Source organism: Podarcis raffonei, chromosome Z, assembly GCF_027172205.1.
Source record: "Podarcis raffonei isolate rPodRaf1 chromosome Z, rPodRaf1.pri, whole genome shotgun sequence".
In the NCBI taxonomy this organism is placed as follows: domain Eukaryota; kingdom Metazoa; phylum Chordata; class Lepidosauria; order Squamata; family Lacertidae; genus Podarcis; species Podarcis raffonei.
The window spans coordinates 6,194,858-6,222,241 of NC_070621.1; the positions used below are offsets into that span (position 1 = coordinate 6,194,858).

At 45.0% G+C, this 27,384-nt stretch overlaps 1 protein-coding gene across 2 annotated transcripts in view; it reads left to right on the forward strand.

The window, feature by feature from the left end:
* Nucleotides 1-27,384, forward strand: part of BRINP1 (BMP/retinoic acid inducible neural specific 1) — a 108,167-nt gene that overhangs the window by 58,879 nt on the left and 21,904 nt on the right. For both annotated transcript variants that reach the window (XM_053373488.1, XM_053373486.1), the window contains 3 exons: nucleotides 11,359-11,549; nucleotides 19,787-19,956; nucleotides 23,296-23,401. In XM_053373488.1, the coding sequence (XP_053229463.1) occupies nucleotides 11,359-11,549; nucleotides 19,787-19,956; nucleotides 23,296-23,401 (467 nt within the window). The remainder of the gene's footprint in view (nucleotides 1-11,358; nucleotides 11,550-19,786; nucleotides 19,957-23,295; nucleotides 23,402-27,384) is intronic.

The window sequence follows — 27,384 nt, forward strand, 5'->3', positions numbered from 1 at the left end:
GATGTTGTTTATGTAACCAAAATGGCACCACCCATAACAGTGGTGGTGGTGGTATCAGCAAGTTAAACAAGGATCCATTCTTGAAGAACAAGTCCACATGATTGACGTTCCTTAACACGCACACAGCCTTGCACACAGAAACCTAGCATATTGGGGAGGAGGGTGTTAGCTTTCCATGTGACCAAGTATGCGTGTCTGTGGTTTTGTGAAGGAGCATGTTGTTCAGTGCATCGTTCTTCATATCATCAATGAGCTGGAGGGGCAGGCAGCCTCAGATAGAGCTGGGGAGGTTGTGTGATTGGGCACTGAGCAATGAAGTAAGGGGATCCTTAGGCTCTTCAAGGGCAAGGCTTTATGTTCTAAATTACTGTTTTAAAGTACCAGCTATGGAGGGTAGTAGATTATAAAAACGGTGTTTGCCAGTACAGTCAGTTAAAATATATAGCTGATTGAAAGTCTTTTGTTTATAATAAACTGGGTTCCTCGTTATAGCTTTGCAGGGTTAGGCTAACGAGGGGACCTTATTTAGATTTCCTGTATTTTATTTTTATTTTACGTTTTAATTCTGTGCTGTGGCTTCTCCCTGTCTTCCTCCAAAGGGAAATATGCACAAGCAAATAAGCAAAGCAAAACATTATGTCAATTCAGAACTCTCAGTTGGCCACCCTGGAGGTCGTTGACAACTCTGGATGATGAGGATTAAAATTCTTATTTACACTGTCATACTTCTTTGTTCAAAATCAGATGTCCCCATGAAAGTATCAAGGATTGGATCCCGACTTAAGGCTGCATTCCAACAGTGCGTTATTCTGTTTTCCTGACATTTCCACGTTTTATGTGATCTTTCACACAACGTAAAAGCCACTGTCTAGTGGAAGTGCTCATTTCCATGTTGTTTCCAGGAGGGAAATATGCATTTGCAACCCGGAAAATAATGGGAGTTTTGTATTGTAACTTCATGTGATGAAATATGGACTGGTATCCTGGCATACAGTTCTTTCCCACCATTCAAAATTTAGTGTGACATGGTAGTATATTGATTTAAAAAGCCAGTTTCATAATGCAACAGGTACTGCAGCATTAAAAACAACAACATTAGAAACTGGGGCAGAAGTGCTAGCTTTATTAGTAAAACTAATAACCAAGGGAACGAAGATATTCCTGGGCTTGGCTTAGTGTTGCATGCAAATGAGGCAAGTGGGAGCCGAAGAGCATTGAAGCATTTCCAACACCTCCCCTGCAAGGAAAAAATCCTACATTCTGAAATAGTCAGGTGAGGTAGGTCACTTGACATAGCACAATCCTTCATAACAGCCATGAGATTGTGAAACTCACTCCTATGGAGATGTTTCCTAGACTCCCACATAATTAGAATTTGGGTGAGGAAGTAAATAAAAAGGTAAAGGTACCCCTGACCGTTAGGTCCCATCGTGGACGACGCTGGGGTTGCACGCTCATCTCCCTCTATAAGCCAAGGGAGCTGGTGTTTGTCTGCAGACAGCTTCTGGGTCATATGGCCAGCATGACTAAGCCGCTTCTGGTGAACCAGAGCAGTGCACGGAAATGCCATTTACCTTCCTGCCGGAGCACTACTTATTTATCTACTTGCACTTTGATGTGCTTTCAAACTGCTAGGTGGGCAGGAGCAGGGACTGAACAACGGGAGCTCACCCCGTCATGGGGATTCGAACCGCCGACCTTCTGATTGGCAAGCCCTAGGCTCTGTGGTTTAGACCACAGCGCCACCCACGTCCCTTGAGGAAGTAAATACCAGTACACAAATCATGAAGGGAAAGGACCCACAAAATCCACCCATTGACCCCTATTTTAGCCAAATCATGATCTTCATAGTGGGGGGGCGGGGAGAATGTGTGGTAAGAATGTACTTCTGACTTGGACATTGTCGCCAGCTTTGATCTGAGTGAACAGGGTTGTTCTTTATCAAATACAAGGCAGCCAGAGCAACTGCTGACATCAGCTGCAGTGTTAGAAATCGTAACTTTAAGAACTTGTGCTGAGCTTGCTTTTCCCTCTTCTGTCCTCCTCTTTCTTCCTTGTGTGCCATGTCTTTTTTGATTGTGAGCCTGAAGGCAGAGATCATCTCCAGCACTAGATTTTGTAAGATGCATTAAGACCCTTTTTACTAAAGAGAGGGGTGTAAAAATGGTAAAATAATAATAAATGAAAACTGTAGCTAAATGCGGCCAGTATTGCTCTGCTCCCTTTTAATTAGGGTAAATATGCTGCTATGTCAAAGCACCTTCTGATTACCATGGAATTAAGCCCCACTGAGTTCAGTGAGACTTACTCCCCAGTAAATGTGCCTAGGCTTGCAGCCTTAGTGATTTATTTATGTTTTAGAGGTCTCTGCTGCTGTTTCTGTTGCTGCCACTGCGGCAGTTTTCTCATTATTTGTGGCCTTATTGGTTTCTGTTTATTTATTTTTTATACGAGTTGTCGTATTGCCAATTGATTGTGCTTTAAAATTGTTTTATATCAATGATAGCCACCTTGTAGACCCCTTGTGGGTACTGGTGCGGGGGGGGGGAGGATATAAATGATTTAAAAGAATAAGTAAGTTGAATACAGAGACCACACACAAGCTTTGCTTTAAGGAACAAAACCAAGTGCAGTGTCAGAATGTATCTGGCATATTAGGGATCACCAACATGGTTCCCACAAGCACCAGTGCACCCAATAGTACCTGCTATGGCACTCCTGAAAGGACTCACTTCGCCACACCTATCTCTGCTTCACTTAAGAATGTTGAGGAACAATTTTACATCTGATGCCAAAAATGCAGCAGGAGGTGGTGGTGGTGATGGTTGTTTTTTTGTGGAGAGAAGGAGGAGAGAACAAGGGGATGAGATGAAAGTTTTGGAAATGCTGATCAGGTAGTAAATTGCTTCTAAGAGGAGATGGGTTTGGCGTGACCTTCAGCCAGCTCTTAGTAAGTGGATTATTCCAGCTCTGTATTAAAAAAAAGAAAGAAAGAAATGGGGGGAGAGAGAGAGAGAGGAGGACGACGAAAAAACAACCAAACAAGCGTGACATTGACTCTAGTGTTGTCTGCTCAGACAGCCTGGCCTCCTTTTATGAGTCAGACCTAATTATTTGCTGCTGAGATGATTTTATTGTGCAAGTAAAGTAAGGCAAGAGAAATCACCTGTCAGGAAGATGGCCCAGAGCCAGAATGGGATCAGACCACTAAAACTTAGGAGCTGCTCCATCTTCTTCCTTGCTCCAGCTGCTGCTCAGTGATGCTGTTAGGGCAGGACTCTGTGGCAGAAGACCAGGGCCCCACTCAGCAGCATGAGCAGAAGATGCCCCAAACAGAGAATGGCTGGCTTGCTACATTTTGCAGGGCAGGACTGTCCCCTTGATGTTCATCGGCATGCCAGAAGCATCTGGACTGGCAATGCAGGAGGCAGAGTGCTGGGCCAGATTAACATGTGGGTCTTATTCAGGAGAGGTCTTCTTATGTCCCTAGGTGATAAGCCTGCTTAGAATGGGATGCTGTGTAGCAAATTTCCTACAGGATTTCCTGCATAAACAGGAGGTTGGGCTAGATGGCGTTTGAGTTAATTTCCAACTCGGTGCGTCTACTGATAGATAAATTGTTTAAATTCAAGCCACACTTCATGCCCAACAGACACTCATCCAGGAAACGTGGTTAGCAAGTCCCTGACCTTTCTAAGTCCTTGGTCCCATTTAGATTTTTGAATAAGTCTCTTAGGTCACTTCTCCATTTGAGTCCCCATTCTCTACGCCAGATCAGTAGCACAAACAGAAAGAGAGAAAGCGCACGCGCGCACACACACACACCACCCTTCACCTCATTTTCCCATGGGATCTGGGTAAAAGTTGGATCCAGCCAAATTAATCTTAGCCTTGAAAAGCACATAAAGATGAAAGAGGAAGTAGGGAAGGGTGTTGCTCTTCCATCTTCCTCCTCCAGCTCTATGTACTTCTTAAGGGAGAAAAAGGAAACAATGACAAGTGGGCCAGTGAGTGAGTTGAGTGCGTTGTGTTCGTAGGCAGGCTCAGAGACTTCATATATGCTTGGAGAAGTTCTCAAGGACACCGTTCTGTCCACAGGCACCACACTGGCATTCCTTTGTATGGGCTACATGCCCAATTTTCACAATGTTCTACATGGAAGTAGGGCATTTTGTCCTGTGCAAAGGACTCCCTCCAACCCTTCAGGCTTCCTCATTGTCAGCCTGACTTCTCCTGGTTGCTTCGGAAGCTGAAAGAAAGAAATCCAGCCACTGCAGTGTTAAATGCAGTAAATCACGCAAGTAGGAGGCTGACCCAGCAGCAAAGGAGGCAATGCTAGGAATAGAAAAACATTGACGTGAGCATGTGTCGAAAAAGCCACCGGCTGACAGATCAGGCTGTGGGTGGCACAGAGCAGATGGTACCTCTTGGGTGATGCTGGGGAAGCTGAATAATAAGCAGGGAGGGGTAGCAATGGGGGCCACGATGCCATTCTTCTTAACCCACCTAACTCAACTCAGTAGCAAAAGACAGGGCCCCCCCAGGCTCCCCAGAAGAGCTTGTAGTCAAAGATTTGGTTTCAGCCTAGTTTTCCTGAGGTTTGCATACTCCAGTTCTGAATTTTTCTTTCAACACACTCCGGATTTTTCTTCAATTGTTGTGTTTAATTCCTTTATTTTTTGCGGTATCAAGCAACAACCCCCAAGGTTTCATGCTGATCTAATTTCTTTCCCCCTTCATGCCCTCTGGCCTGTGTGGTGGTTGGAAGATGGAGTATTTAATTTTCTCTGACGGCCTCTCCTTCGTGGACTCGTCACTTATGTCAGATGCTCCCGTGCCCTTGGAGTCTCCTGTTCCCCAGAGGGCAAACTCCATGCCCCCCAGGCTTTGAACTTTATCCTTCCTCTGCAGCATTTCCCTCCAGTTCTCTGTCCCCTTGAGGGAGCATATTGCTAATGAGCATCCCAACAGTCCCTGGTGGCACCCACCATTCCCCCCTGTTCTTCTTAAAAACCTGTGCAGGCTTTATTGTGTGCTCATTAGTGTGGCAGTGCCTTGGGGCAAAGTATACATTGCCTTTTGCTGTGACAAGAAACAAGGTCAAATTCTTGCAACTTCTCTTCTCCTCAGGCAGGCAAGCAGTCCCAGGTGGCTCCAGAAACCAATGTGTAGATGCTTCCCCCACCCCAGATATTAAAGCTGAGAGACCCATAACTCTACTCCCTCCAATCCAGCACTGATAAGGATTGTCAGTGCTGAGGAGCCATAGCTTAGTGCTTAGAACATATGTTTTGCATGAAGACCCCAGTTAAATTTCTGGCATTTCTAGCTAGGGCTGCCATAGAACTGTTGAGTTGAAAGGAACCCCAAGAGTCATCTAGCCAAACCCCTCTCAGTCTCCAGGCTAAACACACCGAACTCCCTTTCCTCATAAGGCTTGGCTGCCAGACTCTTAATCATTTTGGTCGCCCTCCCCTGCACATGTTCATTTGTCAATACCCTTCTTAAACCATGGTGCCCAGAACTGAACACAGTATTCCTGGTGGGGTTTGACTAAGGCAGAATAGAGTGGCAGTATTACTTAATAGAGCAGCAGTGTTACCCTGGTTATTCATATTGCCCAGTACTCCAGTAATGGGGAGCCTGTGGCCCGCCAGAAATTATTCAACTCCAACTCCCATCATCCATGCACATTTGGGGCTGATGGGAGTTGGAGTTGAGCAACATTTGGAGGGTGCAGATTTCACACCTCTGATTCAAAGAGTGAGGATGAACAACAAGGACCTGTCCATCAGCATGGTTGGGACCAATGGCCAGTTTAACCCTCCACTCCCAGAACCATCTTTCTAGATACCGTATTTTTCCATGTACAGTGGTACCTCGGGTTACATACGCTTCAGGTTACAGACTCCACTAACCCAGAAATAGTACTTCGGGTTAAGAACTTTGCTTCAGGATGAGAACAGAAATCGTGGAGTGGCAGCGGCAGCAGAAGGCCCCATTAGCTAAAGTGGTGGTTCAGGTTAAGAACAGTTTTAGGTTAAGAACGAACCTCCAGAACGAATTAAGTACGTAACCAGAGGTACCACTGTATAAGGCTAGGTTTTCCCCCTTAAAAAATAATGTCGAAAATTAGGGGGTGTTTTATACTCTGGGCCATCTCCCTCCATTTTCTTAAATCTGAGTCCCCCCAAATAGGGGGCATCTTATACATGGGGGCATCTTATAGACGGGAAAATATGGTAAATTGAATCGAGGTACAGAACCTATAGCCTCCCAGGGGCTGCTCAACTCCAACTCTCATTGTCTCTGAGTGTTGAGCCTGCTGACTGGGCCTAATGAGAATTGGAGTCCAACAACGTCTAGAGGTCAGGGGTACCTGTCTTCTTCCTCCACTCTGACTGGCAATAGTTCCCTGCAGTTGAAAGCAGAAAGAGATCATCCCACATAACCTGCTGTTGTATTCTTTGAACTGGAGAGTCTGCTGAGTCCGTTCACACAGTGTGATTGTAGGATATACTGGGCATGGGAAGAGGAATGCAAAGGCAGTTCTTGAGTTTCCATCTACTCTTATCTATTCCAGTGCCAGTAGACCTTACGGTGGCAGGACTGAACCTGACTCCAGGTGTTGTGATGGCCGTCATCCTAGATAGCTTAAAAGGAGGAGTGGACAAAGTCATGAAGATAAGGCTATAGGGTGCTACTAGCCATGATAGCTATGTTCTATCTCCACTGTTGGAGGCAGCACCCCTCTGAATACCAGTTTCTGGGAATCACAAGCAGGACAGTGTGTTGTACACTCAGGTCCTGCCAAGTGAGGTAGCGGAAGCAGAGGAAGCGTCCATTCCTCTCCCCCACCTAATTGTGACACCCCACCAAGTCCCAAGAGTGAAGTTCTCAGAGGATGTGACTGACTTACCAGATTCCTTGCACCTTGGTATGGATCCCAGTGCACCCTTGGCCCTTGCATAGGGGGAGTGTTGAGATGCTTTTGTGGAGCCTCTACTTAGCAGCCTAAAGGAATGCCCCATTTTTGAACCTTGAGCCTGACTGGGTAGAATCATGCCTAAGTAAGCCTGTTGCTAGCACTGCTGTCTGAGAAAGTCCTCTCACTTAAGGGTGACCAGGATGTACCTCGTGAGTGCACAAGGGTGGGCCTGAGCAGCATGGCAGTTATCAAATTCTTAGCTTTTCTGGATGTTGCTGGTGAAACCCCTTCTTGGACCACCCCTTGTCTATATTTTGTAACCTGGCTGGATTGCCATTTTCTTGATTCAGCAACCTTTCCCTAGAGCAAGAAAGGGAAATCTCATACCTGATAGAGTGGAACAGATCCACCCTCTGGGACTCACTGTCCGGCCCCTGGGGCTTCCTCCATGCGACGCGCCTCACCAACCCTGCTTCATACGGACAGATAGGGATGTGTAAGTGTAGAAGCTAGCTTACTGTGAAAAAGGTAAAAGTTTCACTATTTGGCTTCCCATTCTTTTGCCTCTGCCCACACCCATCCCTGGCATGTCTCCGCTGGAAGCTTGCCAAGTAGGGAATGTGGCCCTCAGGCTGGAAAATCTTCCCTACCCTGAACCTAGTCCTAGTACTAAACCCAAGCCACACAGTTCCAGTATCAGTGGAAATGGGCAACCCAGCCATGATGCATTATAAACATTCATAGAACTGCAGCACTGTAGAGTTGGAAGGCACCAGAGGGTCATCTAGTCCAGCCCCCTGCAATGCGGCAATATGCAGCTGTCCCATATGGGGATCAAACCTGTGAGCTTGGTTTTATCAGCACCACACTCATCTAACCGAGCTGTAGTGGGGAGGATGTAGTGGGAGATCATACATGACAGATAGCCATCCAACCTCTGCTTAAAAACCTCCAAGGAAGGAGAGTCCATCAACTCTCATGGGAGACCCGTTACACTTTCAAAGAGCTATTACCGTCAGAATGTTCTTCCTGAAGTTTAGTCAGAATCTGCTTTCTTGTAACTTGAATCCTTTGGTTTGAGTCCCACCCTCCAAAGCAAGAGAAAACGAGCTTGCTCCATATTCCATGGGACAGCCCTTAAGATATTTGAAGATGACTATCATATCTCCTCTCACTCTCCTCTTTTCCAGGTTAAATATACACAATTCCCTCAACCATTCCTCCATAGGCTTTGTTTCCATTCATTACCCTTTTCCACCTCCCATGTAATAATATAAGGAATCAGCAGCTATCCAGTTTTAACTTGGATCCTTGTGGCTGTTTAGTTCCTTTTTTGATTGGCTTCAGAAGGGCCAGGTGTTCCTGACCATCTTGCTGGAGTACGAATCAATGCTAAGGTGGGATAGTTTCTGGAAACTCCCCACGAAACCTAATTGCTTCCCCAAACTCCTGCTTTCTTATTGTTGCACTTATTTCCGGGCATGCTGACAAAGCAAAACAGTGAAATATTTGCCATGTCACAATCAATTTGCATTTACTTGCTGTGGCAGCATATTTTTTATTTGTAGTCGGATTTTCCTTGCCATCCACAGCAAATGCCCAACCTTAGGGAAAGGGCTGTAGCTCATGTGTTGGGCAACCTGCTTTGCATGCAGAAGGTCCCAGCTTCAATCTTCTAGAGCAGGATTCAACCAGTGTGCTGTGGCACCATGGGGTACCTTGAAAGATAGTCATGGGTGCTGTGGGAAACACTGGCCTGTCCCTCCTTCCTTCCCTCATTCTCCTGATGCCCTCTCATGTCTCCGCCTCCCAAAGGCTCATACAGCTGTTTGTTGCAGCAGCCCTGGCTACAAGCTCCACAGGGAAATGGTACCTCTGCAGCTAGCCAGGGGGTGCTGGTTGCCAGGAGCTGAGGTGGCCTTGGAGTAAGCAAGCAAGCATGCAAGGGAGCCCAGCCTGCCAATCCCCCAGCCCTTGCTGTTGGGAATGGACAGACAAGTCCCAGGGGTGGCAACAGCAGCTACCTGGAGGACTCCCGAGGAGAGGAGGCTGAGTGGGTGTTCAAAAAAGGGTGAGGGGCTGCCAGCTCCGCAGGCAAGGGGTGACATAACTGGGCTCCTGAGCCCCACAGGGGAGCTGCAGAAAGAATGTAGTTGGTCAAGGGAGCTGTGGACTCAAAAAGGTTGAAAGCTTCTGCTCTAGATGGACTGAAGGTATGGCTCAGTAAAAGGTATCTCCCTATGTTTATATGTAACAGAAAGAAAAAGTCTGCTGTTTTATGCCTCCAGGGTGAATTAAAGTGGCTACTTTTTTCACAGCACCCAAAGGAAGAACCACATGAATTTAGGAGGGTTATTTTTTTCCTTTTTGAGGGAGTGGAGGGGGAGCAGAGGAGGAGGAGCGGTACTGGGAAATGAAAACAACTGAGGAAGGACAGAGAAGGGCCAATGTGTATTTTTGGGAAGTGGGAAGCTTTATCTCACATGTTGAAGTTTTGAAAGAGAAAATTAAAATATTTTCTTGCAGGGAACACCCCCTCCTCCAATTTTCTGTGAAGTCAAACAGATTGACTTTCATGGAATCTTCATTCAAATTAACATGCATAGTCAGAAGTATGCAGCCTTGTTTAGATTTCCAGTGTTCGTTTTGTTTAAAATTTGTATGTGGAATTGACTTTACTTCACTGGAGTGGTCTAATCAGAGGAAAGAGGGACTCAACTGGCTTTTGGGGTGCTGGGTAGGGGTTCGCTCACTTCCTTTTAGGAAAATATATAAGTTTGTGCTCATTGTTAGTGCTTCTGAAAGTGGACCCAATGAAATTAATAGAAGTAAATTTATCATGTATATTGATTTCAAAGGGTGTTTTCCTAGTAGGACTAACAGATACAACCCACAGTACTTAACACACCTGTCTGCAGCACATGCATGAATGGATGCTATTATTCCTTTGTTAGGGGCAGAACACACACATATATAAAATCTAGCCTTGTATCTTTTTGAATTATTATTGACACCAAAGCACATAGCTGAAGTACTGGGAGCAGGGAGATGGCAGTGAACTGTGATTTCAATAGGCATTTCAAGCGACACTGATTATTTTTATATACAGTTTTTAATGCTTGATTCAGCATTAATCTTCCCGAATATTTTAACTTCTCTAAAAATAAATCTGTCAGTTTAGATAATAGGCAGAGAGGATAGAATATGGAACTCAGTCTAGATGGGCAACAAGCCATTGTGTCACTGAAGGGCTTTGGGCAAGTGGCCACTCTAAAAATGAGGATAACTAAGACCTACTTGACAAGGTTGTCATTAGGAGAAAGACAAATGAAAAAGTGATGCTGCCCACTCTGTGCCTTGGGATACCATCTATAGATTAGTTCACTTGTGCGTCTTCATTCAGAGGACTCAGGAAGGTGCGACCTTCTTGCAAAACTTGGGATTTGCTGCTGTAGAATGAGGGCACTGGGATTCATATCACTATCATGGACTTTATGTGAATTCCCTTGTGACGCCTGCCTATTGCCAGTGGTTATCAAAATCCATATGGGTCTGGTTCAGGATACAATTTACCCAGCTTGCAAATGTTTTGGGGTATCACATATCTAATGTTGTTTCCTTGGAAAGTTCTTGTCCAACCTATAGTCTGGAATGAGATTTTGTTCATCTGTGACCAGTCAGTTCACCCATGGGACACTAATCAATGCTCAGACAGAGCTGTACAAACAAACTTGAAAGCTGTTTCTCAAAGACTGTGAAATGGTATAGTCCATGGATAGGGAACCTGTGGTCCTCCAGATATTATTTTTTTGGAGGGGTTGTAGCCAACTTTATTCTACTCCAAGTAGACCCATTGAAACTACAGGGCTAAGTTAATCATGTCCATAATTTTCAGTGTGTCTTGACTCCAACCCCCATCATCCATAACCATTGGCTATGCTGGCTAGTGGCTGATGGGTGTTGGAGTCCAACAACATTTGGAGAACTGCAGGTTCCTTGGATCAAGTGTAGTCCCTGAAATACAGGCACAGAGCACTGCTCAGAAAACTCACATTCCTTGGTTGAAAAATCCTAGATTCATCCTCTCACCCCTTGTGCAATGTTCAGTTTCATTCTGCCAAGTGAATGGTTTCCTCCACATCTCTAGGGGATGTCTGGTTCTTACTATGGGATGAATCAATACATATCAAAATAATATCTTTCCTTCTCCTCTCCTCCTCTCCTTCTTTTGCCTCCCCTTTCTCCAGCCCTCAAACCTTTTAGCTCTAGCCCTGGAAATGTGCCTGTGTATCTCTCCAGTGGCATAAGATGCGGTGAAGTTGCACAGTATTTCCCCTTTGTGTTCCTCCACAAGCCATTTCCCCAGTGGTCTGCCTTTCCTGCCTGGACTTGGAACCTCACCTTTGTTGTGTTCCTGTGTTGTCGCTTAGGGAATTTGCCCGTTGGAAGGTGAGGAACACAGCCATCGAGCGGAGAGACCTGCTCCGCAATCCCGTCCCCCTGATGCCTGAGTTCCAGAGGAGCATCCGCCTGCTGGGCAGGAGGCCCACGACACAGCAGTTCATTGATACCATCATCAAAAAGTACGGCACACACATACTCATCTCTGCTACTTTGGGAGGTAGGTGGCAGTGAGGTTTGTACCTTTCCCACAAGGGTTTGGGGTAGGAGGTTGGTGAGTAAGGATGGGGCAGGATATTGGTTGTGTTTGCATTCCAAAGTGAACTTAGCTGATTTTGCATTTCCTCAACATATGCACAAAACAAAACACAGGTATCCTATGAAATTCACACTGCTCCAGGCTTTGCAGCTCAGTTTTCCAACCAAATGATGTGCCTATTAAAGGAAAGTGTGTATAATTAGTGAAAATAACAAACAGAAAGGAATGTTACTAGCAAAAAAAAATGTATATAGTAGTCAAAACTTTATACACAGTGTCCATAAGCAGGGAAAACTGCACTTATTATTAATTTTTATGAGAATACTGTTGGTTGGTTGGTTGGTTGTTTTTAAAAACTACATATTCAAGGGTGGGGGACCCACTGAGTTGGTTTGCCCTAGAAGACTGGTAGAATCCTGAATGCTCTGGGGGATTTTTCAGCTGACATGGCTGACACTCTTGTTGAGTCTCTTGTCTCACTGTGGAATGGTGAAATGTGTGGAGTCATTGACACAATTGCTCCTGAGTGCAGTCATCATTGCTGTGGAGCACATAGGTCTCCTTGATATTCCTGTGACCAGCATGCCATGAAGCAGGAGGGTTGGTAGTAGAGTGCAGGTGGTATAGGACCCTGTCTAAACCTGACAAACATGAGTGAGGCTGCTTCACCGTGTCTACCACGTGGCAGTGTTGGCAGCACAGCAAGCCTACTTCTCTGTCACCATTGCATCCCCAATTAGCTGTCTTTGTCATGCTTGTTAGTGACATTTATTGAGAGAGAGAGAGAGAGAGAGAGAGAGAGAGAGAGAGAGAGAGAGAGGTGAGAGTATAACCCTGCTCATTCTCAATTTCTCAATGGCTTTTGATGTTGTTTGCCACAGTATCCTTCTGGAGCATCTCAGGGAGGTGGGTGTTGGGGTCACTGTGCTTCTTCTTCTTCCACTCCCAGGGCCATTTGCAGCAAGCAGTTATAGGAGGCTACTGCTCAGCACCATGGGAAATCTGCAGTGTCCTACAAGGCTTTTCATTTAGAGAAAATGTGGGTTAGAAGTGACATGCTAGACGTTTTTTAAAATTATGCATGGCATGGAGAAAGTGGGCAGAGAAAAGCTTTTCTGCTTCTCTTATAACACTGGATTCTGGAAGATTCAGGACAGGCAGAAAGAAAGAAAGTACTTCATCAGTCAGAGCATAGTTAAACTATGGAACTCACTCCTGCAGGAGATAGTGGTAGCCACCAACTCAAATGGCTTTAAAAGAGATTAGATGGATTCATGGAAGAGAAGGCTATTGATTGATGTGCCGCTGTGCTGAGAGATATTGATACTTCTGAATACCAGTTGCTGCAAACCACAGAAGAGGAAAGGTCCCTTCTGCTCAAGTCCTGCTTATTGACTTCCCACAGGCATTTGTGTGGTCATTGTGGGAACAATATGCTTCACTAGGTGACCTGATCAAGCAGGTTGTTCTTATGTTCTTAAGTGGTTTGTCTCACTGCAGCCAACTCATCCTGTGCATATCTACTCAGAAGTAAACTCTATCGAGTTCAATGGGACTTACTTCCAGGTAAACATGTATAACAAGGCTGGGGAACCTTGCTGAGACTGAGGGCCATATTCACATGTGTGCAGCCTTTTGAGGAGCCCTTATGTTGCTGTTGGCTAGGACCAGATGCAGAAACAAGCAGAACAATGAATCTGACTCTTAACTTTGAACATGAAGTTATTTTCCAGGCATGCAAAACCCAGAGGTTTCTTCACACATAGAAACACCCCTCTCCATTCTTGCAAGCAAGAGGCACTATTGCAGCACAAGGGCACATTCCAGCCATGCAAAAGCACTCAAGGGTGTGGCCTGTGGGAAGCAGGTGTGGCCTGTGGAGAGTCCTGAGGGGTAAACAGAGAAGCCTGAGGTTCCCTATCCCTATTGTTTAGATTGTTGCTTCAGGCTTCAATTCAGTTCACACTTGCCTGAGATTAAACTGCACTGAACACAGTGGCACTTTTCTGAACAAACAAGCAGATGATCTGACTGCGTGCCTTGAATTTACATGAGGGAGGGACTAGGGTTTGCTTCTTCATTTCACCTCCTACAACCAGCCAATTTTCTTTCCTTTTCCTTTTTTTTCTTTCTTTCTTTTTATCTCCCTGGAAATTCCAAATAACACAGACCTTTTGACGGTGAAATATATTTTTAATTTTGTTCAGGCGCGATGGTGAATTATTCACCTTGGCTTGTTCGTGCTCCTGATTTTATGAAACAACACTTTAAAATATGCACAGGCTTGTAACGAGAGCTGGCGATGGACAGCGGAGCTAAGCGTTCCATCAGCCCCAAGCACAGAGCGCATGGGGAGGGAGAGCCGCCAGGGAAAGGCGCGAGAGGAATGAAAGATTCGTCTTGATGGCAGTAAAGAGGAGGATGAGGCAAAGGGACCCTCTGGGGAGCATGCATTGTTTATGAGCAGAAGTATTTTCCTATTTGGAGACTTCAGGTTCACACACACACACACACACACACACACACACTTCCCCAATTCAACAAGAATATTCATACAACCTATCATCTCTTGACATTTGATAGCTCCTCTTTCTCACTGGGATAATGCAGACCATGTACTTACCCCCAAAGAGCTTGAAAACCACAACACTAGAAGGCATTTCAGTGCCAGCTTCTTAGTGCTGATGGGTACTAATGAAGCCCTAACTAACTAATGATGGGTACTAATGAAACATTATTCTTTCTTTCTCAAGTCATAAGTCTTGTGCCATCCTTTGTTAGGGTGTAACATGGGGAGTTGGGTGGTTGGGTGTCTCATTGCCCTCATTGGTGTACGGACCATTGTGCTATGCTGGTGCTGTGCTCAGACCAGGGAGATCCAGGTTCAAGTCGCCGCTTGGCTGGGGAGCTCACTGGTTGACCTTGAACCACTCAGCCTAACCTACTTCATAGAGTCGTTCTGAGGATAAAATGGGGATTGAGCCATGTATGCCATCTTGTATGAAAAGTTGGATATAATGTGATGAATAAAGAAACTCTTGAAAATTGAAAACCATTTGCCCATGATAAAGGTTCACACCTAGCATGTTCACTGACCTATTGGCTTTCTATGTACAGAGTGGGGTTTTTGGGTGGCGGGGGCGGGGGGCGGGTGTTGTTTGCGATGTTGGAATATACTCAGTGAGTAATTATTTTTTGCAAACACTATATAGCCCCAACGTATTATTACTGTTCATCATGTCAAAGAGAAGTGCAGACTTTGAACACTTTTACCCAACATGAAACTTTTCTGTGTGGATTCTTTTTCTGTGTGTGTGGAGGGGTGGGGGGGTGGATTTGGAAGAGCATAGCATCATAGAAATCCTCACCTGCATGCAACCACATGTTGTATGATGCAACCACACTTGGAAAACCGAATACACTTTTGTTCACCACTGGAGTACAATAGTGCAACTGATCAAATGATTGGAGCAACTCTCTTATGAATAAATGTTATGACATTTGGGGCATTTTAGCTCAGATGAAAGCTGATTAAGGTGAGGTGACATGTATAAAGATGAATGGAGGGGAACTGGTGTATAAAGTTTGCATGGGGTGGAGAAAGTTGATAGGCGTAGAGGATTTTGTCCCTTTCACATACCATATTTTTTGTTCTATAAGAATTTTGTTCTATCACTTTTTCCCTCCTAAAAAGTAAGGGGAAATGTGTGTGTGCGTCTTATGGAGCGAATGCAGGCTGCACAGCTATCCCAGAAGCCAGAACAGCAAGAGGGATTGCTGCTTTCACTGCGCAGCGATCCCTCTTGCTTTTCTGGCTTCTGAGATTCAGAATATTTGGATGTGGTGGGGAACAGGAGCCAAATACAGCCCTCTAAGCCTTTCTGTCTGTCCTTTGGGACTTCCCCAGTCCACACCCCCTTTTCCTAGGCCATACTGGCCGCCAGCCCTACTTTGTAGCCTTCTTGAACATTTCCCCCTGCCTGGGATGTGTTCTTGCTTGTCAGGGTGGGGTGGGGTGGGGGGAGGAGAGAGAGAACTAGCCAAATGTAGGTGCATTATTTGTTCCACCTACTTTTTGTCTGTGGTCCCACCCACCACTGTCAGGAAGCTTGCCCAGGAGGAAATGTGGGCCTTGGGCTGAAAACGGTCACCACACCTGAGACAGATCTTAGGTCTGATCCAACAGAGATCTTTTAGTGTTCTTAAGTGCTACTGAAAAGACAGCCCCCTCAGAGATAAGAACTAAGCCTCTAAGCTCTACAGTGAGTAATCTCTCACTGTTTTGCTACCTTTGCATCAAAATGGTGTCCACAGTTGCGACCAAAACAGTAACATTCAGGTGGAAGAGGGTGGTATCCTCCGACTAGTGGAAATACCAAGATTTGCAAAAGTACAAATATAGGAACGTAAGAAGCGGCCTTATGAGTCATACCATTGGTCCATCTAGCTTGGTATTGTCTACACTGGCTGATAGAGGGTCTCTAAGATTTCAGGGCAGCCCTTCCCAGAGATACTGAAGCTCTACCTCTGAGCTCAACCTGGGGGTGAGTTTTAGTTCAGATCTAATTTATCACACTGAGGATCACTGAGGACCTGCAGATCAACACACCATTACCTATGAATGACATCTCATCTCTCTGAAACTCATCAGTGAAATAGCTTGCCCTAAACTGGTTTCTGAAGCAGGGAGTCATCTGTCTATCTTGATAACCAGATAAATTTGGGGTGGGGAGGCAGAATGCAAAAGTGATACACTTTCAAGAGCACTTTTGCCCATTCTGATATGCTTCAGATATTGTTGGACTCTAAGCAGCCACAGGAAGCATGGTCAACGGTCAGGGATCATAGAATCTTAGAGTTGGAAGGGACCCCAAGGGACATCTAGTCCAACCCCCTGCAATGCAGGAATTTCAGCTAAAGAGTCCATGACAGATGGCCATCCATCCTCTCTTTAAAAACCTCCAAGGAAAGAGAATCCACCACCTCTCATAGGAGTCTGCGCCACTGCTGAACAGCTCTTACTGTCAGAAAGTTTTCCCGAATGTTTAGATGGAATCTTGAAACTTTTGGTTCGAGTCCTACCCTCCAGAGCAGGAGAAAACAAGCTCCCTCCTCCATGTGACAGCCCTTAATATAGTTGAAGGTGGCTATCATATCTCCTCTCAGTCTCCTCTTTTCCATGTTAAACATACCCAGCTCCTTCAAGCACTTCTTGTAAGGCTTAGTTAACAAGCCCTTAATCATCTTGGTTGCCCTCCTCTGCACCCATTCCAACTTGTCAACATCCTTCTTAAATTGTGGTGCCCAGAATTGGACAAAGTATTCCAGGTGTGGTCTGACTAAGGCAGAATAGGATGATAGGAGTTGTAGTTGAAGAATAGCACAGATTCCCCTTTTCTGTTTTATATGTTCACATTCTTCATATCAGGACTCCAGCACCTCATTCTGTTACATGGGTAGACCAGATGCCTATGCAAGTCTAACAGCTCTAGGTTAGATTACTGCAACATGTTGCATGTAGGACTGCCTCTAAAGACTGTCCAGAGACTTGAGATGGTGCAGAATTCAGCAACCTGGTTGCTCGCCAGGACAAGAAAGAGCATATAAATCCAATCCTGGCCTGACAGCACTGTCTGCTTAATTAGGTTAGTAGGTTCCAGGCTCAATTCAAAGTGCTGGTTTTGACCAATAAAACCTTAAACAGCTCAGGACCACAATACCTCAAGGACCACCTCTCCCCAACCTGGACCCTCCAATCATCATCAGAAGCCCTTTTTTGTGTGCTTCCTCTGTGTGAGGAACAGGCCTTTTCTGTGGTGGCTTCCTGTTTGTGGAATGTTCTCCCAAGGGAGCCTCACCTGGCACCTAAAGTTATGTAATATTTTTCTTCCCCCAGACCTTTCGCTAACTAAATAATTTAGGACCTTTAAACTATGGGCAGAGGCAGGGGGGTGTATTGTTATTGTTCGTTACTATGGTATGGTATTTTTTGGGGGGGATATTGTAAACTGCCCTGTGATTTTCAGATGAAGGGCTTTATAGAAATTTAATAAATAATAATATTTCTGATGTTGACGACGTCAGTTCTCAAGAGAATGTATGGAGTGCCAACACTGGACATCTTCTGGTTGGGCTGATATGAGCTGAGATAACCCTCCAGTGTTTGATCTGTGACAGCATCTTTGTGTATGCATGTCATAACTTGATGGTAAGCCTGGTTCTCCTGGTCTTCTGGTGGGGCTCAAACCTAATCAGAAAATCAAGGAATGTAGAAATGTTCACAGCCATGGTCTTATCCTCTGTTGCTACCTGCTTAACACCTGAGTTCTGGAAACACCCAGTCCAGTCCCTGATGTAGACCAATGGAGTAAATTAGAGCTTGTGTTAATTGTGTGGATGCAATTAATGTGCTTTTTTCTTTCCTTGTGCAGATAGTGGCTGAGGGGAAGCCTGAGCAACCACGGGACCATGGATGTGTGTGTGTAGCGGGTCATTTTTCAGCCAAAATAAGACTCCCTTAGTAGCTTAGAAGAATCAGTAATAATATGGTCGCAGCATTTAGGCTCGTGCTCTAAAAGACATGACAGAAAAGGAAGGGGAGATTGGGAGGGAGAAGAAAAAACAACCACACTTGTGTCTCTTCCAGCCTGTTGCTATTTTCAAGTGGGATTTAATCACAAAATGGGATTTAATCACAAATCTAAGTTATAGGTGATTGGGAGATCTTGTGCAACAACCATACTTTTCCGAAAGATTAGACTTCTAGGGATAAGGAGAGCGGCCGGGAAATGCACTGAGAAGTGTGGGACAACACTTGCTTTGATGCAGCATCATCCAACCTCCCTGTATACAGATAAGAAAGAAAAGTAATTAAATCGCCAACACCATCTAATCTCCTTGAGTGGATGAAAGTTCAATAAACAGGACACCTGGAAGCATCTTAAAACACTAGCTCTTAATTGCAGAAGTCTTCGAATTGTTCTTTAAGTTCCATGGTCATGGCAAATATCACCTCTCTGAGGCTGCTACTTGCATATCAAGGAAACCTCTTCATTGGCAGCAGCAAAGGCTTCACAGAAGCAGAAAGTGTGCAACAAGATTAGGGAGGTCTCATTTGTTGCAGCATGTCTGGCCCTCCCAGCCTAATTCTGATCTGTCCCAGTGCCAATCCCTTTGTCCCAGTGCCAGTAAAAGGTCCTCTTTAGAAGTAAAGAGAGAATGTGCTAGGCAGTTCCTTGGACTGCATCTGCTTGAGGATGGAGTGGGCAGAGCTGAAAGCTAATTTTCAGGGAATGCCCTGAAGGGAAGATGACTTTGAACACTGCGTCTGCTTAATAAATGAGAAATTAGGACTTAATAATGCAGAAAAAATCTATTAACCCTTCTTGATTACTGTTGCTGGCTCTTTCCAGGGAGGTGATGTGTTGCTCTTTTCCTCCCTTCCTCGAACATATCCACCCATGCTTTTTGCAGGTGAAAATGGGCATGCTTACAATTGTGACACCACTTCTTTCATCCCAGTGACTGCTACTCCATAGTAGTTCTGTGCATGTCGCCCCCCCCATTTGATTTAGGACCTGATTTGGTGCTTCAGAGCAGCCCTGATCTGACCTGGGATGGTTTGGGGTACACTTGGCATCAGAACTATATGAGGAAATAGGCGTGCATATGTATAACTTAAGTTTGGAAAAAATCTCTCTCTGTGTGTGTTTGTGTGTGTATGCGTATTGCCAAGACAACACTCCTAGCCCTAATTGTGCTATTGTTCTGCAGACACTGTGTCAGTGTTGTCAAGCACATATAAGTACTAGAAGCCTTTACTTTTTAAATAGAAGCAGAGATCCTCCATGTGTCCTTTGTCAGGTTTCACAAAACCCCATGCACTTTCCACATCACCCTAGATTCTTCCTAGTGTTCGAAATGATGATTTTGTTGCTTATGGTTTAAAACAACATTGATGAAGAGAATGTAAAATGGCAGGCTTGCACTGATATGTGAAGCTTTCCTTATGGTTCTTTTTCATACTTTGGGTGTCAGTGATGTGGCAACACTTTTACACCTACTCCTTATCATCACCGTGATTCTTCTCCTTCTCACCAATCTCTTCCTTCTCCTTCCTCCTCCTTTCTTATTTCTCCTCCTTCCTCCCCCTCCTCTTCCTCTTCCTCGCATTCATGCTTTCTTCTTTTCCCTGCTAGGAGAGGAGGCTTTGACCATGTACATGGATAAAAGCCGACTCGATCGAAAGTCGGGCAATGCCTCCCAAAGTGTCGAGTCCCTTCACCAGCTCGCCTCCTCCTATTTCTTGGACCGGGATGGAACTATGAGGCGCCTTCATGAGATCCAGATCTCTACCGGAGCAATCAAGGTATGGCTTTGGTTGCATGTGTTCACTGAGCCTGAGGAAACTGGATTTAAAGAGAGTGAGGGTACTGATGTTGTGATGGAAAGGAACAACATCACAGCATTTAGGATGCATTTTGTTGCAGGTAAGGATTGGGGAGAATTTTGATTCAGTTTGCCTTTAAAGCTGAAACTACTTGATTTTCTCTTCCTCAAACGATAAATGATTTTAAACACATACATCCTTTGAAATTCTTTCTTCTCTTAAATTTGTGATGCACTTCCCTAGCTAAATAATGTGTGCAAAAATGTATTAACTATTAGAAAGTGTGCATATACATTATAATTTGAATGCAAGGAGAAATGTGCATGATTTTTATTAATTAAATTTATATACCATCCAAAGATCACAGGGCGGTTCACTGTATAGAAACACAAAATATATAAAACAACCACTGCAGCAGCAACAAAACAAAATCCCCCCCCCAAAAAAACATTTTAAAAGCCATAGATTATTTAATTAGCCAAAGGCCTGGGAGAAGTGGAATATTACATAACTTTAGATGCCAGGCGAACCCCCCCCCCCCAGGGACAGCATTCCACACAAAGAGGAAGCCACCACAGAAAAGGCTTGTTCTCATGTTGTCACCCTCTCATGGAGGAGGCATTAAAAAGAAGGGCTTTAGATAATGTTCAGGGTCCAGGTCAGTACATGTTATGTTGCTGATGAAATGTCATGAGGACTTTTCATATATAAAGAATTGGGAATTGGTGCAGAAATGTAAATAGCTGAACTTGAGATTGGAAAAATGAGAAATTGAGGGAAAGGGTTTATTGTGCATATTAAACAAAAAGGCTGTGTTGACCACTGAAAGTGTTAGGAGGAGGAGGGTGGAAGATGCCCACTCCTTTGGACGTAAGGTGTTGCTGCTGGTGGTGATGATGTGTTTGTTCCAAATGCTGTCCTTCCAAGGTGTTGCTGTGTAGCATCAGTCCAAAACATTTGGTAGGAGTAGGTAGGAGTCTTGAGAAGATCCACCACCACCACAGGCAAGGCAAAAATAAAAATAAGGGGGAAAGGAGCTGTTGCCACTATCACCACCAATTAGAACACAACATCCATTTTCTTTTCTTTCTCTTTTTAAAGCAATTTGCTTCCTCCCAAAAATCAGCCCCTGCAGAGATAGGTGCCCAAACCCACGAAAGTTAAGCCAACAGAACGAAACAAAGCCTTATGAAGAATGGTTGAGGAGTTGGGTATGTATAGCCTGGAGGAGAGGAGATTGAGAGGGGATATGCTAGTCATCTTCAAATACCTGAAGGGCTATCACACTGAAGGTGGAATAGGCTTGTTTTCTCTTGCTCCAGAGGGTAGGACTCAGACCAATGGATTCAAATGATAAGAAAGGAAATTCTAACTATACATTAGGAAGAACTTGCTGACAGTTGGAGCTGCTCGGCAGTGGAATGGAAAATGATGGGCTCTTATTTATTGGATGTTTTAAAACAGGTTGGATGGCCATCTGCCAGGAATTCAGCTGTGATTTCTGCGTTTCAGGGGGTTGGACTAGATGTCACTTGGGGATCCCTGCCACACTTTTAGCCTTTTTAAAAAATGTGCTGGTAATGCATACCCTTGAGTAGCCCCAGGAAAAAACCCCACTGGCTGTTGCCCATAGGGTATGGAAGAGCAGAAGGCAGGAAGGCCAACACTTGGTGGAACCAGAGTCACTGATAGACAGAGCCAACTAATTCAACTTTTGTCCCCATCCTCTTTCTTGCTGAGTTCTACAAGGGATTTAGGAGGACAAGGAGGTGCCACCCCACCCCCCTGGTTTGGTTGTAAGCAGGCAGGCAGGCGTGGACTAGTTGGCAGTGCCCTATCTGCCCTAATGAACCAGACCCTGCAGCTTCTGAGTATGTCAAGTTCAACTCTAGTCAACACCTCACAAAACCCAACCAGGCAAATCACCACAGAAGCTGCTGAAGTGATAGGAGGTGGAGAGGAGCGTCTTTGCGCACACACACACACACAGAGAGAGAGAGAGAGAGAGAGAGAGAGAGAGAGAGAGAGAGAGAAAGGAGCTCACACAATGGTAAGTGTTGTTTCTGTCCAGCCTTTTATGCTGCACAATTTAGCTTGGAAGTCTTTTCACAGGCTCTCAGGTGTATCAGCAACAAGAGCTGACAATAGGACTGGACAATACTTTTCCAGATACAGGTGGTCAGGGATGCAGAACAAGGCACGGGAGAGTAGCAGTGGAGGGGCACTGACAAAAGAAGCAGAAATGGGCCTTCAGACAAAGACCTTTTCAATCTGTGAAAGCAATCTACTGATACTGGATGAATGGAGCAGGGGGGCAGGGAGAAAAGAAGTCACATTCCCCAAGCAAAGGTCTAATTAAGCTATTACAGGCTGCAATCCCCTCGCCCCCCCCCAAAAAAAACCCCACCACTGGAAGTTGCTTTGCAATTTTTTTGCATTTATATCCTACCTTTTCTCCGAGAAGTTCAAGGTGGTGCACATGGTTCTCTGCCTTCTCATTTATTCCCCACAACAACCCTGTGAGCATCCTAACCCACACCGAGACCAACCCACACCTGGACCAACAAGGACAAGTGACTGGGTTTTAATTCTTTGTTGGCAAAGCACTCAGTTACATTGGCTCCCAACATGCAAGTGCTATACAACACTCTCCGCTAGCTAGCTGCCTAGGCAAACTTTGAGGGTTCCTCCTCAACAGCTGTTCTGACTACTCTTGTCACTTTAAGCTCCTCCTCAAGTGTGGAAGCAATGGGAAAGAGGAATTCCCCAGGGGATTCTGGAAACATGACCCCCTCCTGGAGAAATTCATGGTGTGTAGAAAGTGAACAGAATTTTTTCCCCCTCCCTCCTATATAACATGAGCTGAATGAATTTTGTGAAATTTAGAAAGGACTCTTAAACGAAAGAACTTTACAGAGGGCAGAGTTAAACTGTGGCACCCTCTCCTACACGTGGCAGTGATGGCCACCAACTTGGAAGGCTTTAAAAGAAGATAAGGCAAATTCTTTGAGTAAAACAAATTATTGATGGGTACTAGCCACCATGGCAAGGCTCTCCCTTCACAATTGGAGGCACTAAATGCCTCTGAATACCAGTTTCTTGGAATCACAAATGCAGAGACAACTCTTACCCTCAAGTAATGCATGAGGACTTCCATTAGATATGCATTTGGCCATCATGAGAACAGAGTGGTAGACCATATGGGCCTTTTGTTCTGATCCAACAGGCTCTACTTACATACCATTCCCTAGTCTTTACATACTGTTGGCAAAGGAAATGATTTTGCTTGCTTTCTTTTTAAAATCTCTGCTGCATTAGGTAACCGAAACACGGACAGGCCCATTGGGCTGTAACAGTTACGACAATCTGGACTCTGTGAGTTCTGTCCTTCTGCAAAGCGCTGAGAGCAAACTCCACTTACAAGGTAAGGGGAGAAAGGAGTTGGACTTACTGGCGCCAGTTCCTCTGATCTCCATTCCATTCCCTCTCTAGGATGTTCCATGACTTTTTCCTGAAGTTTTGTAGAATTGAATGAAAATTCCCCACCCTGAATTCACTGCCCTGTTCACATGGAGTAAAAGGGCAATTTCAGTGATATTTTTGCAGGTATTCACCACATTTTTCAGAGGGGACTTAGGTGGAAAATCTGTGATATTTTATGTTTCTTTTTTAAAACTTTGACTACATATACCCTATACATTTAAGTCATCCCATCACAGCACCCCTTAAAAAAAAGTTCACGGGAACTGTAATTTGCCAAGGGTGCTGGGAATTGTGGCTTTGAGTGGTAAACTATAGTTCCCATGACTCGTGTGTGTGTATTTCAAATGTATGGTGCTCATGCAACCTTTGTTTTGCTTCTGCCCCCCCCCCAACACTGGCCCTCAGAACAATACTAATTCATCATACACCCTACTCACACATTCTGTGAACCCAAATAATCTAAACTAGGAACCTTTAAGCCCAGCCATATTCTGTTTTTCCTTCTCTTTCTTTGCTGATGCATGTTTCTCGTTCTTTTACTTGTGATAATATAAGGAAAGCTGTGGATGGAATCACTCTTCTCAGCGGTCAAGAAATGCAAAGGCAGTGGGACAACTGACACCTAACATGATCTTACTTTGAAATGTTTGGTTTAGGGTGCAGTCAAAACTATCTTTGTGCTGGGCTTGGGTGGTGGTGGTGGATTGAGCCAAGGTGCCCTTCCATCCAGTTCTGCTGGCCTCTGTCTTTGAAATGATGCCACCATCACTTCACTAATGTGGAGCTCCTCCTTCCACCTGCCTAACATGTAGGCTGATGGAAGTGCCACTGGCTGGTTCCCCAGCAGCAAGAGTCCATGGAAACTCTTGAAACAGAGCATTTTGGCAAGGGTTGACATAAGATGGTGGCATAGGACCTTGATGTGCAATGATCTGCCTGCCCTGCTTTGCCCTGGAGTCCAAGCCAGCATTGCCAATGGTCAGGGATGATGGGATTTTGCATCCAACAACCTGGAGGGTACAGGTTCTCTGTCCTGAACTATAATAATGATAACATTCCCAGCCAAAAGTTCTAGCCAGAAGCATCCAAAGGTTCTAGCCAGAAGCATTCCAAAGCCAGAGGCATCCAGTGTGGGGTTTTATATCCGAGGGTACTCTCTGCAAAATAATTTAACTGAGCCTGGTTGACTCAGTCTATGAGATTAAGGGGAGGGTGTGTGAAAAAGCAACACTGAAGCATACAATGAGGATGGTGGTGATTTAAAGTCATGAGTGGGGCTCCTGTGGCCTTCCAGCTGTTGTTGGGTTCCATCTCCTTTCAACCCCAGCAAGCATAGCTAATAGCTCAGGATTATGGGAACTGTAGCCCAACTCTGATGCCATCTTCCAATTGTGACCACAGATACGCTGAAGCACAGATTGGCTAAAGCCTTAAAGAATCTACTATAAAAGATCCCTTGCCAATGGTTGCCACCCCTGCCACATATGTTAGAGCTGAGAAGGAATTCTATTTGAGATCCTGGGAGACTATTGCTCCTCAGAGTAGCAGGAGAAAGGGATGAAGCTCAGTGGTTTACATGCAGAATGTTTCAGGTGAAAGAACAGGTAGGGCTTGAAGAGATCCCTGCCTGCAGTCCTGAAGAGCTACTGTCAGTCAGTCTAAACAAGACTGACTCCCCGTAGTACTACTGCATGGCAACTCCCATCATCTCTGGCCATTAAACTCCCAGTATACCTGAAGGAGCGTCTCCACCCCCATCGTTCTGCCCAGACAATGAGGACCAGTGCCAAGGGCCTTCTGGTGGTTCCCTCACTGCAAGAAGCAAAGCTACAGGGAACGAGGCAGAGGGCCTTCTCAGTAGTGGCGCCTGCCCTGTGGAACGCCCTGCCATTAGATGTCAAAGAGATAAACAACTACCTGACATTTAGAATACATCTGAAGGCAGCCCTGTTTAGGGAAGTTTTTAATGTGTGACATTTTAATGTATTTTTAATCTTTGTTGGAAGCCTCCCAGAGTGGCTGGGGAGACCCAGCCAGATGGGTGAGATACAAATAATCAATTATTGCTATTATTGTTATTATGTTGACTGGGGATGATGGGAGCTGGAGCCCAACAACATATAGAGGATACTATGTGGGCTACCCTAAGTGTGGCCCGTTCTAGATAGATCCTACCCTTGCTAGCAGCTTCCTATGTCCCTACAGCTGTGCTAGATTGACCAACGTGATGTCATTCTGGTTGTGATGGTCCTTTCTCCTCCTTTCCTCTTCCTTACAGACTCTTGCAACTCAGGACAGTAAGTGGTATCTTGGAGACGTTGCTCTTTCCCCTAAACTGTCCTTCAAGCCACAACAGATTACTGATTCGTGACAGTAGTTTGTGCTTGGCTGCTAATCAGATCAGAGGAGACACATTACCTGTGGCCCTGTAAATAATGCTTAATGAGCTCTTGCAAAGCAGCTGGAGAAGAAAGTCAAAGATCTTAGCTAATTATTCTGAGAGCCACCTTCTCGATTGTAGTGGGGGAGAGAGAGAGAGGAGGAGGGTAAGGCTAAAGCGTAGTTTTAAAGGTCACAGATATATTGTAAGGCATCCATCCTATTCTCCCTGCTAAGTAACCACTTCTAGTCTTGCTCATACGAAGCTTTCTGATAACTGAGTTACACCACTGGCCCATCTTGACTAGTGCTGCTAACAATGACATTCTGAAACCTTTTTCAGTCCTGATGCCTTAACCAGGAGTTCGACATGGGATCTTTGTCATGTTAAGCACACTCTTCCCCCCTCACTCCCAACATTGCCTGCTATTGTCTTTGCACAGCACTGAATTAAACTATGCAATTCACTTCTTCAGGATGTAGTGCTGGCTACCAAAGTTGTTGTTGTTGATGATGATTTCAGCAATTTATATACTGCTTAATCATAGTCATCTCCAATAGGATTCAATAAATTCATGGAGGATAAGGCTATCAGTTGCTGCTAGCCATTGTGGTTTATGTTCTCCCTCCACTTTTGGAGGCAGCATGAGAAACACAAATGAGGGAGGGGGGTTGTTGCACTTGGCTTCTGGGAGGAATCTATTTGGCCGTTATCATAAAAGAATGTTGGAGTAGGTGGGCCTTTGTTCTGACCCAGTAGAGGTCTTCTTATGCTCCCTTTCTGTTCTGTGTTGCAGTGGCTCCTTGGTGATCTCTGGCAATGGCCTTTCCCAACCCATCTCTGCTCCTGAGATCCTTAGCTGGAGATGCTAGCCCTCCCACTTTTGAATGTAGGGAGGGAGATTAGACTCTTGGGCAATTCTCTTAACTCAAAAACTTCCCATCCTGCTCATCAAGGGAAAGGATTGTAGCTTAGTCATCTTTGTGATATCTTAGTTTTCTATGTGCAGGTAGGTTATAAACTGAGGGGAAAATTAAATGAAGACGAAAAAGCTAAAAAGAGTCTTGTGGAATCAGACCAAAGGCTAATTTCAAGTAGGAAGAAACTGTGTATCCCCAGATGTTGTTAGACTACACTTTCACTCATCCCAGCCATTAGCTTGGTCTGGCTGGAGCTGCTGTCCACTAGCATCTGAAATCATAACTGTAGTGGTTGCAATCATGGCAGTTAGCCATAGCAAGTATGTTAAGACTAAAGAGAGGATGAATGATAGTATGAATGACTACAGCAGCAACCCACTCAGCCCTTGTTTGGATTACACTGTGAATCAAGACTGCCAGTTTGGATTCCTTTTGTTATTACTAAAGAGCAATGTGGTCGTATGATACCATCAATTGGGTTGTCAGGTTTCAGGGTTAGATCTGAAGGCTTGACCTTCTCTGGGTCTCAGTGGGGAGCAGTTAGATTTCATGGTGATGTGTTTGAGTCAAATGGGGCAGTTTTTGTTGGGCTTTGGAGTATTTGCCATTCTTCACACCCTCCAG